This window comes from Sus scrofa, chromosome 7, assembly GCF_000003025.6.
Source record: "Sus scrofa isolate TJ Tabasco breed Duroc chromosome 7, Sscrofa11.1, whole genome shotgun sequence".
In the NCBI taxonomy this organism is placed as follows: domain Eukaryota; kingdom Metazoa; phylum Chordata; class Mammalia; order Artiodactyla; family Suidae; genus Sus; species Sus scrofa.
In genome coordinates, this window is record NC_010449.5 from 11669437 (window position 1) to 11682251 (window position 12815).

General features: G+C 42.8%; 1 protein-coding gene across 1 annotated transcript in view; it reads right to left on the reverse strand.

Moving 5' to 3' along the window:
• Positions 1-12815, reverse strand: part of DTNBP1 (dystrobrevin binding protein 1) — a 117687-nt gene that overhangs the window by 66967 nt on the left and 37905 nt on the right. The window contains exon 6 of the mRNA NM_001098600.1: positions 4230-4362. Within this exon, the coding sequence (NP_001092070.1) occupies positions 4230-4362 (133 nt within the window). The remainder of the gene's footprint in view (positions 1-4229; positions 4363-12815) is intronic.

Below are 12815 nucleotides of genomic sequence, written 5' to 3' on the forward strand. Positions count from 1 at the left end.
CTGATTTCCTGATGTGGAAGAGGAGGATTAGCTTCCTTAAACCCCTCCCACCCTCAATACAAACACGCTTCTGCCTCATCTTCCCAGTAAGTTATATCCTAATTCTGGCTTAAACCTGTATTTTCTACATTTAATTATTACCAAGATATATATAAATATGGTTCATATTATTTCTCTTCTTATAAAATTGTTTCCTTAGTATTAATAGCTGCCTTATTTGTTTAGTTTTTTAAAAAGTGTATCTACCACTAACACAGCATCAAACTCTCCATCAGAGCTTATCAAACCCCGCTTTGCGCGGTCGAGCGCATCAGACAATCTGTCAGTTTCACTCTCTTCCCTTGGAAACACAGCTCCTGGAATCCTCTGGGAGTGCTTCCTGCTTCGGTCTGGATGGCTCTCCAGCACCCCCGGGGTGCTGCTGACCTCTTCACCATCACCCCGGGAATTCTGTTTCTCTCCTGAGCTGGACAGACCCTCGAGGCAGTCGTCCGCCCTTCCACACTCAATCGCCATCCTTCTCAGTTCACGCCCTCGTTTGCAGGGCGCATCCTGACGAAGTGTGCACGGGAGCTATGTTTGAGCCCTTGCAAGCCTGGAAACTATTCTTTACACTGGATGAAACTTTTGCTAAGTAACTAGAAAGTAAAAATCATTTTCTGCTCACAGTGTTGCTGCTGAACAGCTCAAGTTCCTTTTGCTTACCAATCCTCAACTACAAGAACTTCTAAAGGCTTCTATGATTTTCACTCTGACTGCCGTGGAATTTACAGAAGTAGGGAGTGACAATGAATGTTTTTCCACTCATTAGGCACCTGGGAGGCCCCTTCAAACTCATTCATATCCTTTAGTTCAGAACAATTTCCTTGTATTATTTCTTTAACAAACGTGTGTCTTTTTTTTCTCTCCTTCAGAAGCTCTTGGTATATGGGACTTAAATTAATTCTCTAATTTTCTTAACATTCTTAGCTTTTCTGTCTTTTTCTCATCTTATGTGGAAGTTTAACATTATCAATTAATGTTTCAGTATTTTCTATTTCCCTATCATATATTTTATTGCTAAGAGCTCTTTCGCAATAATTATTCCTTTTCCATAGCATCCTGTTCATGTCTCATGAATGCAAAATGGTCTCTTAGAAGATATATCTGAGGCTGTTAATTACATTTTTTGTTCTTAAGTTTTCTTCTGTTCCCCTCATGGTGTCTCATTCCTCTGTGGATTTAAAAAATTGTATTAGTTTATTTTTAATTTATTTTTGCCCTTTTCCTTGTGGAAGCTTTCTTCAGGAGGGTATTACTCCTTAGCTACACACTCATAACTAAGACTGAGGCACCACACGGTGATCAGAGGTCGAGTACAAAGGCGTGGGCATCATCCCTGGGGTGGGGGGTATGATGACGCAGACCCGGCTATTTCCTCAGAGAACACAGGCCCTTTCTCCTGGGACAGGCAGCTTCTCAGGTGACTTCTCAAGTACTCTGCACAGCGTAGTGGCCAGGGTTCTGGGAGCCACTACGGAAAGAGGCCCAAAGAAGCTCACTGCTTAACATGCAGACTTTCACTTAATCTCCCAGTTCCAATCCAGCTGCACCTCTACCCTCCCTCAAACATGTCTAGACTTGCCTGGAGCCCCCTGGGTGCAACCCCACATTGCTTGATGAGCCAGGCTGGGGTAAGAGGCACGGCCCCAACTTCTCCATTTCCACACACCACACCGCTAAGGTTCCTAGCGCATTTCATTCCAGAGCCTTTGGAGAAGGTAGTGGGATAGACCAGTACTTTTGTTTCGTTTCTGCAGGTCAGCATTTTATTAGCTAAAAACAGACAGGAGAGTGCCTTATGCACCCTTTCCTCTGGCTCTCGGGCAGCCCTCTCCTGCTCAAGCAGCAGCAGGGAGTCTACAACCCTGAGATAATGGGAGAGGGTAGGGCAGAAAGCCCCATGCCTCCTTCTTGTAAGCCCTGCTACAAAAAGAAATCTCAGCTACAAACCTGGGGACAGAGAACTATACCTGGCTCTTCTTCCCTCAGTGGGAGGCCTTTCCTCCCTAACCAAAAGACTGGAAATCAGGCATTCCCTCCACTGGGGTAGGCAGGGGCAGAGAGAATACATTTCAGTCTATGACTCTCAGCTCCCAGGTACCTTCAGAGCTCATCAAAACCAGACATGGGGGAGTTCCTGTCTTGGCGCAGCAGAAACGAATCCGACTAGGAACCATGAGGTTTCAGGTTCGATCCCTGGCCTCGCTCAGTGGGTTAAGGATCCGGCATTGCCGTGAGCTGTGGTGTAGGTCTCAGATGTGGCTCAGATCCTGCATTGTTGTGGCTGTGGTGTAGGCCAGCAACTACAGCTCTGATTGGACCCCTAGCCTGGGAACCTCCACATGCTGCGGGTGCAGCCCTCAAAAGACAACACACACACACACACACACAAACCAGGCATGGGGAAGGCCCTAGCAAACTGCCCTACCCCCTGCCAATGACATGTTCCTGGATGTTGAGCAGAAAGGACTTAAAATCCTGGAGTTGGGCAGTCTTGCTCTCCACCTCCAAGCCAATGCTGGCACCTTCCTCTATAAAATCCACAGCTCTCTGGAAGTCATTCTCACAGAAATGTCGAGAGGTCGACGCGGGGCCCCTGGTGTGACAGCACTTGGGTCTGGCTGTGGTGGAGACGAGCTCCAGCTCCTGTTAGGCTGCAGGTGCACCAGCACCGGGTGGCTGTAGGTGCCCCAAGACACCAGTTGGTAGCCCTGCTCCAGCAGGGCATCAGCCAGGGCCTGAGTGCTCTTTGGAACCTGCAGGAAGCACTCCTGGAACACAGAGGTGCAGGCCTGCTTTAGGGCCACAGCTACGGCAGTAGCATCATGGTTGTGGGGGCCCCTGCAGGGCTGGGGGTACAGCAAAGCTGGTGTCGAGTCCCCCTCTCCACGGACGCAATTCTCAGTGTAGGCTTCAGCCTCTTCTGCTCTGCTCTATCAGCTCCCCCTGGTCACCCACCTTCATCTTCTAGAATTTTGATGACATTTCTCACCTATTGCCATCTCCTCTGTGAGTCTTTCTGTTCTTCAGAATTGTAAATTTTAGAAAGGTTTTTATTATCATTTCAGGGTTTCAGTGAGGGTGAGTGTGTTCAGTCCACCATGTTACGTGGGAGGTATTTATCAGTCAAAATTGTTTTGGTGTCGTTAGATTAACCTTCAGAATCTTTCGCGTTTTGATAACCTCTAGATTGAATAAAAGAAAGAAGCTTAAAATCTAAATATCTCGGAATCATAACTACTCTACCTGATTTATTACTGAAAAGATATTTTTTGATCAATCTACATGTGACTGAGTAAAACTGCGCTTCCTGTGTTGGCAACTTGAATTATTTCTACTACAACCTACTGCTCATCAGCCATACACACGCACGTGCGTGTAGAGACTGAGGAAACAAATTGCTTTCAAAGGTTTCTTTGAAGAAGATACTTCATTCTTTCATACACTGCATAAAACAGGCTAAGAATTTCAGAACGACCATGCATATATGGTCAACTCACATGTGACAAGGAAGCCAAGAATACTCAATGGAGGGAAAAACAGTCTCTTCAATAAATGGGATGGGAAAATTGAAGACTCACACGTAAAGACTCCTATCTTACACCACTCACAAAAATTAGCTCAAAATGGATTAAAGACTTAAATGTGTGACTGAAAACAATAAAACTACTCTGAACAAACACCTATGACCGGCTCCTTTAATCCTCACACTCCCTGAGGCTGGTATGTTATCAGCCTCCCTATAAGCCAGGCACCTTGAGGCTGAGAGAGAAACTAACTGCCAAAGAATCACAGCCATTGTGACAGAGCTGAGCCCCTTTCCGCAGCCTGCGCTCAGGTTCCTTTTCCTCCTGCTCTATCAATAAAGGAGACGCAAAGAGAGGAAAGTGAAAAAGCAGTGCAGGATCTGCCACTCGGAGAAATGGGCTCTGGGGCTCTACTTTCTTGGAAAGCTTTGCACCGCTCCCTCCCCAATTACCCCAGCTCCACCTCAGCTTCTCAGAACTCAGCTCCATCAAACGGCAACAGAGAGTGGTACAAAAAGAAATGCTTTGGAAAACTTATTAAAGAGACTCACCCCAAACCTCTGTCTTTTATCAATCCAAACTTATAAAGAATAGCACGTCAGGTACTACGGAAAACTCTGAGACCGAAAATGAATATTGTGGCCAATTTTTCAAACTCACCTCTTATTTTTCTTGTAATTTTCCAGTTGTTGGGACTGCATGTGTTTGTATCTTTCTAATTCACACTGTCCACACAAATCCTCCAGATTCAGCAGGTGGTTTTCTACCTCCTCAAAACTAGCCTCTAAATGAGCTGAAAGTATATAAGGTCAAAAGAAGAAACAAATGTCAAACATCAGAATCCTTGATCACGGAGAAGAGAAAAAGTGTCCAAAAGTTAAAAGCCTAAACTGCTGAGTTTTTTTGCATTTATTTAATGTTTGCACTTGTTTAATATTTGTACTAAACTTTCTGGAAACAAAATAAAATGCACTAACGTTAAAACATACTTGGAGTTCCTGTTGTGGCACAGCGGAAACGAATCTGACCAGGAACCATGAGGTTGCGGGTTCGATCCCTGGCCTTGCTCAGTGGGTTAAGGATCCAGCATTGCATGAGCTGTAGTGTAGGTCGCAGATGCAGCTTGGATCTGGCATTGCTGTGGCTCTGATGTAGGCCGGCAGCTATCGCTCCAATTAGACCCCTAGCCTGGGAACCTCCATGTGCTGTGGGTGTAGCCCTAAAAAGACAAAAGACAAAAAAACCCAGCAACAACAAAAACACACTTCAACTTATCTTTATGAGTATATTTTCATATTTCAAACATTTTCAAGAGATAACATTGTAAAATATTTTAAATACTTTACTAACCAGGATGAGGAAACAGATTATCTTGATTAACTAATCTGTGATATCCTAATGATCCCATATACCACACATGAATAATCAACTTTCAAATAATGAAAATTTCGCAAAGTATAACGAACATAAATTATACTGACCATAATTTGACATTTGAGATTACGAGTTACTTTAGCATCTATTTGCCTTGGCACATGATATACATAAATCTCCGAGGCCCAGGAGAGATGCACCAACACTCAGGAAGCATCACCACTGTCCACGGGTCTTTCAAGGACTCAGTTCTGCCTCTAGGCCACAGAGCTTTGCAGCTTCACTGCAACAAGACATCTAGTCAAATCCTTCATCCGAAAGATTGACCCCAAAGCCTGCAGGAATTATTTCAGTGCCTTGACCAAGGTCACCTGCTGAAAAAACTGAGTCCGTCTTCCATATAATGATTTCCAGGTGACAGGTGCTAGGTAAACCGAGACTTCATAGCTGTAGGGGTGAGGACTGGTAGTTTTCTTAGACAATAGAAAAGTTTTAGAGGTCAAAGGCTTTAGAACTCAAACAGCACCACAGCCATTTACCAAACACCCAGGACATGTGCCAGACACCGAGACACCATGACGAAAAAGACAGTCCCTGCACTCACAGAGCTTCAAGTGTGTGTGTGTGTGTGTGTGTGTGGTGTGTGTGTGTGTGTGTGTGTGTGTGTGTGTGCATTTCAGTGACAACACAGCCTGGCACACTAGGCTTGAGGGGCTGTGAAAACTCCAAGGAGAGCATCTAACAGAGCTGAGGGAGAGGGTAACTCAGCCAGGAAATGCGACTCCAGGTCTGGAATCACAGCCGTGGGGGGAGGGGCAAGCTGGCTGTGCCACTTTCCAGCATCGGAGTCCCTCACATTCACACGGCTATGACACAAGCACAGTGCATCGAACTCCTCCCCTTATTCACTAGATTGTCACGTGACTCTGGCGCTTGTGGCCTCTACCTTAGGAACACATCCCCTAAATTTCAACTTGCAGGTTACAGTTTATTCAGACAAATTCTGTCTATTTTTAATTAATCTGTTTGATCCAGAGATATAATAAATCCAGAAGCATTCACGGTTTCTGATATCCTAAATTTTAACTCCAAATACCTATGCTTAATAACAACTCCTTCCTGTATTTGGTAGGGTCTAGGCCTTAGAGCCATGGATTTGGGAGCGGAAATAAAATTTTGCTAAAGAGTTGAACCATGATGACAAGTAGCTTAGCACTCCTCTTCAAAGACTTCTTAAGGTAATGACTTTTATCACATCGACAGACCACTGTAGATCATCGAGAGTCTGGGAAAGACTGACAATGCAGTTCATCCTAACAGTCTGGAATCTGTCTTCAGGGGTCACATATGACAGATACTCCACGGGACTATGGAAAGCCTAACCTGAAACTACTTGCAAAATCTAAGTTTTAATCAATAAAAATTATATCTAAGATTTTTAATGTCATAAATGGTACATAAGGAGTTTATGTGGGGGAAAATAGACAAATGATGTTATTTTATGAGTGGCTATTTACAGTATTTTTTGTTATTAAGTGGAAAAACCACAGAAGCAGCCTGGGAGAAGTACCGCTGGCCCTGAAGAAGCAATGTTCAGCTCATTCTAACTAGTTTGAAGGCGTCTTAAAAGACGTTCACAGCTAATAGGATTATTTAAAGGCTATTTCACTTGATGAGTGATAAGAAGTAGAATAATTATATTTAATATGGAATCCATGTAGCTCTAAGCTGCTTGGCCCTCTCAGCATCCCGCGTGTTACCCTCGGCGCAGAGGGGGATGGAGGAGGGCGAGGCTCTGAAGGGCAAGCCAACAGCATCACGTTCCTGGGCTGAACGGCAGACCAGGCTTAAAAACGCCTGGGCGAGTCAGTGGTCGCTTTATGGCTACCACCAAATTCCTATTTATGTTCTCCCCTTAAAGTTGCAGAGGCTGCCCAGGACTTTAAGAATGCAGTTTAACTCCTTACCTGAGCATTCAGAGACCTCTCACTCCCTGGCCACAACCTGCTTTTCCAAGCTCACTACTCCTCTCCGAGGGGACACACCCCGCTCCAGGGACAGTCCTGCCCCCTTGTCTCTGCCCGGCCCCCACGAGGCCTGTGCTTGCTTCCTGCCCCGCCCCCGTCCCTGGCAGGGTCAGGTCAGAGTCACCCCTCCCTCCAGCCCACAGACTCTCTCCCCCGTGCTCCCACAGACCTATGGGCCTTACCCAGGACTTGTACCCTGACGTTATACGGCTATTTGTGTACTCCTCTCTCAGGAACCCGTAAGTAACTTAAGGGTAAAGACTACTTTTTTGCATCTTTGTCTCCCCAAATACTTATTTATTTTTGGCGTGGGAGTTCGAGCAGGCTGTTATGCCCAGGGTGCTGCATGCATTTCCAGGGAGAAGGAGGCGATGGGTAGGGCTAGTAGTCTGTGCCTGGTTGCTGCAAGCAAGGACCTGCAGGAAGGTGGCACAGGCCACTTCTAGTTGCGGGGCCCTGGGAAGTGGTAATGAGCTCAGGCAGATTTACAAGGTGCCCAGAGCATTTTGTATCCCCCAATATCTAGCTTGCTGAATTTAATTAAGAATGACTTCAGGAGTTTCCACTGTGGCTCAGCAGGTTAAGAACCCGACTAGTATCCATGAGGATACAGGTTCAATCCCTGGCCTCGCTCAGTGGGTTAAGGATCTGGTGTTGCCATGAGCTGTGGTGTAGGTAGCAGATGCGCCTCATACCCCCTGTTGCTGTGGCTGTGGTGTAGACCTGCGCTGTAGCTCCAATTTGACCCCTAGCCCAGGAACTTCCATATGCTGCAGGAGAGGCCTAAAAAGAACAAAAGAAAAAAAAAATTACAGGCATATATGATGTGTATTCTGAATATTTTCTATTGAATTTAAATGTGCAGAAAGGTAATCTCCCTGTCATGCCCTGCTTATCTCCTGTTACGAAAGGAGTTACAGATATGAACAAATTTGGTAACCAAACTTAGAATGCATGTACGGAAAACACTAGCAGGCTTCCATGGACACAAATGTACCTTTATTAGAAGTTCTAGCCTCACCACTTTGCTCACTGTAACAGCAGCATATGTCTCATTTAGTGATCAGTGGAAAAGATGGGTGGAATTTTACTGGGAAAAGCCACTTGGGAGAGCCTGACAGCTGTGCAGGAAAGAGTGTCACAAATCTTTGCGAGGAGATCGTCCCAGAGGAAGAGCCATTGTGTTTGGAATTTTTCTTTGTGCCATTTGTTTCAAATACATATTATCTGGAGTGTAACCACTGACACATGAAGAATGGAGCAGGAGGCTAAAATTAATAACTTCACACTGGAGGAGCATTTTTCTACCAAAAATAATTAGCCTAAAGGAACAAAGAACTCTTTGACAGCACAGGTCACAGAGGCCACATACTAAAGGACCACGGCGTCTTCCAATGCTTTCATTACTCCTGCGTAAGAAGGTAATCTGGTGTGGGAACAAGGAACTTTAAAAAGTACCCTAAAAAGCCATTATGGAACAAAGGAGAAGTGTCGAAAGAGAGTTGATGTGTTTCTTGAAGGGTCCTATCTCAGAAGGTACCTGGACCCTAAGATCAGCTACTTCATGAAACTCTACCACCGCTCCCAGTCTCCCTAAGAGATGTGCTCTCACGCTCTGTTTTCTCACAGAGAAAGCAACACAGCCATCCAGCTGGTTAGGCCAGATCAAAAGAAAGATGCAAGCTCTGCACGAGGCTGCCGTGCTCTTACAGCACCTGGCTACCTGCCTACGAATTAACAGAATCTGCTGCTGCAGACGGAGGTGACAGTCTTTTCAAGCAGACCATACAAAACGAACCACGCAGTAGAGAAAGTTCAGAAAAGCCCTTGACGTTTTAGATTTCCATATAGGAACAGAATTAGACCACCCTCTAGTGGAAGCTCAAGAGAATTCAATCAATACTTTGCAAACGTTTTACCATCAAATGCACAGAATAAGAATGTGGCAGGATTCTGGATGACAACATTCTGTGTTATCCTTACACACTGTCTTCCACGGTGTAGAATTGTTCTACATGGTTCTTCTCATCACACTGCATGCCATGGTTTTTCATTTTAACCATATGGCAGCTAAACTGCCTACCATCTATTCAAACCCCTCTGTCAAAGTCAATGGTTTTAGAAAGTTGCAAAGGCTGGAGAGACCCCCAGGAGAACGTCGGCATCCTGGTGGCAGTTACCCGGCCCTGCTGTGTCCCCAGAGCCTATACACAGCACAGGACCCTCAGCAGATTCTAACATGAACCAGGCGCTGTGCTGAGTGGTTTACGCCTGTCACCTCAGTCAGCCTGCACCCACCCTATGAAGCAGGTCCTCTGGTCCTCAACTGCAAACCAAGAAGCCAAAGCTTAGAGCAGCTAAGAAACCTGCACAGAGGACATTCCCATGTGGCTCAGTGGTAACAAACCTAACTAGTATCCATGAGGATGCGGGTTTGATCCCTGGCCCCACTCGGTGTGTTAAGGATCTGGTGTCGCCATGAGCTGCGGTGTAGGTCACAGACACGGTTCAGATCTGGTGTTGCTGAGCCTGTGGCACAGACCAGCAGCTGTAGCTCTGATTTAACCCCTACCCTGGAAACTTCCATAGGCTACTGGTGTGGCCCTGAAAAGATAACACAAACAAACAAAAGAAAGAAACCTGAGTCTCACAATTAGGAGGCTGTGGAACTGGGATCTAAACTCAGATCTGAGAGTCAGTCCACAGCCCTTATTTTCCAATTCCGGGCACACCTTTATTGTTTCTTTCTTAAATGACAAGCCTTACCAGTAATTACCTATTACACAGGCTTTTGTAAGCTGGATGGATCACACTCCATTAAAAGAAAAACAACATGAATGGATTATCCATTCTTAATTAATTCCTGAGGGAGCATGTAATCAGGAGTCATATTTATTAAGCCATAGGATAATACAGCTAAAAGCATAATCAAAGGTCCAAACCGCTCACACATTAATCTCTTATATTTTCATAAAGGCAGCCCTTAGAGAGAGCAGGGCGGGACTAAAAGCGTTACACAGCCTGGAAAATGGAGGGACTGACGGATACGGTATTAGAATCAACAGTGAAAGGGCAAAAAGTTCAAGAGGATCCTGTGACTACATACAGATCAGCCTCTATTCACTTCTAAGCTATTTTTTAAAATTATTGCTTGACTATTTAAGCCTGGTAATATTATATCAAGGTATTCAGGTGATGATAAAAGAGTATTTTGAGGCTACCCCAAAATAAAAGATTCCACAGTAAGTATTTAAGACCAAATGATTCGAACATCTAAGAATGATGCATAAACTCATTAAAATGAATCCATAAAATACATTAATGATATAGATATGTGTTTATACAATTACAAAATTTGGTTTCAAAATATTTTCTTCAGGCAAAAGGGAACAAAAGCAAAATAAACAAATGGACCTATATCAAACTAAAAAGCTTTTGCATACCAAAGGAAATTACTAACAAAATGAAAAGGCTATCCCCTGAATGGGAAAAGATACTGCAAATTGATGTGTCTGATAAGGGGTTAATATCCAAAAATATATAAAAACTCATACAACTCAATATCAGAACAAAACAAAATCTGATTAAAGGATTCGGAAGATGTGGTATATATACACAATGGAATACTACTCAGCCATAAAAAAGGATGACATAATGCCATTTGCAGCAACATGGATGGAACTAGAGACTCTCATACTGAGTGAAATGAGCCAGAAAGACAAAGACAAATACCATATGATATCACTTATAACTGGAATCTAATATCCAGCACAAATGAACATCTTCTCAGAAAAGAAAATCATGGACTTGGAGAAGAGACTTGTGGCTGCCTGATGGGAGGGGGAGGGAGTGGGAGGGATCGGGAGCTTGGGCTTATCAGACACAACTTAGAATAGATTTACAAGGAGATCCTGCTGAATAGCATTGAGAACTTTGTCTAGATACTCATGTTGCAACAGAACAAAGGGTGGGGGGAAAAATGTAATTGTAATGTATACATGTAAGGATAACCTGACCCCCTCGCTGTACAGTGGGAAAATTAAAAAAATTATTAAAAAAAAAAAAAGTTAGGCAGAGAATCTGAATAAACATTTTTCCAAGAGAGACATACAGATGGCCAACACATGAAGAGATGTTCAATACAGATTATTACTGGGGAAATGCAAATCAAACCCACAATATCACCTCACACCTGTCAGAATGGCTATTATCAAAAAGCCAATTAACAAGTGTTGGCGAAGATGTGGAGAAAAGGAATCCTTGGGCACTGTTGGTAGGAATGTAAATTGGTGCAGCCACTATGGACAACAGAATGGAAGTTATTCAAAAAATTAAAAATGGAGCTACCATACAATCCAGCAATTCCCCTTTGAGGTATTTATCCAAAGGAAATGAAAACACTTAACTCAAAATTATATCTGTGCCAAGTTCACTGCAGTATTATCTACAATAGCTAAGGGCCCATCAATTAATCAATGGATAAAGATGATGTGATATAAAGATATATACAATGGAATATTACTGAGCCATAAAAAAGAACGAAATCTTGCCATTTGTGACAACATGGGTGGACCTAGGGGGTATTAGGTTATGTGAAATAAGTTAGAAAGACAAATACTATATCATATCATTTTATACATGGAATCAAAAAAAAGACATGAATAAACAAAATAGAAACACACTCATAGAACAAATGGGTGGTTGCCAGAGAGGAGGGTAGTAGGATAGTTGGCTAAAACAGGTGAAGAGGATTATGAGGTACAAACTTCCAGTTATAAAATAAGTAAATTATGGGAATTCAACATACAGCAAAAGGAATAAGTCAATAATACTGTAATAACTGTGTACGGTGACAAATGGTTACTAGACTTAAATGGTGATTAATTCATAATATATATAAATGTTGAATCACTATATCATACAATATTCTATTCATTTGAAGTGTATGTCAATTATACATCGATAAAAAAATGAATCATATTATTTGGAAGTGACTGTTTGGAACAGTATTTCAGAGACTCCTTTAGCTTTAATTTGCTTTTAGTGGTCGATGTTCTCAGATTAGTAAAGAAAGTGAAATCAAGTGAGCATTTGGGAAACTGGTTCCCTTCATTTAAGCCACAAAAATGCTATTTCTAAAGAAGATGGTGTTACATCACTAAATATCAAACTTTTGCAGGAAATTATAATCTTGATTGACAATGAAAGCAGAATATTTTCTATCTTAAGACTTACATAAACTGCATTTCCCAGGCTTAACCATGAAAAGTACCTCACAACATCTTGACATATAGTGGGTGCGAGAAACGGTTAGTTATTATTGTTATCAGCTGCAGCATGCCAAATACCATTTGGGTCTATTTTATGAACACACAAAAACATGTTTTATGATCTGCTAATTACTTGCTTTGTAAATCAGCTTTGTTTTGCTTTAAAAAAGGTAACACTGAAAAACAGGAAGAGATGACAGGGTATTCTTACCTCCTTACCTACTAAGACGACACCAGATTATCAGCTCAGGAAATTCATCTCCTACATAGATAGCTCCTACCTCTTATTTCAGCAAGATCTTAATCTTAGTTAGAAAATAATAAGCCACAATATTCTCTTCAGTTGTGGGGCTGTCAAGAATAACAGTTAATTTTCTGAACATAAACCCAAGAAAGAAAGAATTTCACTGTAATTCATCCCAATGAAAACAAAAAAATATAAACCTCCAGAAGGTGTAAATTAAACCAAACTGGTCCCTTCATTTAACTGAATCTGTTTGATTTCTCATCAGTTTGAGGAGAGGAAAAAAGCATATTTTACGACATAAAGCTCTGAGCAGACCTAATTTTAAAAG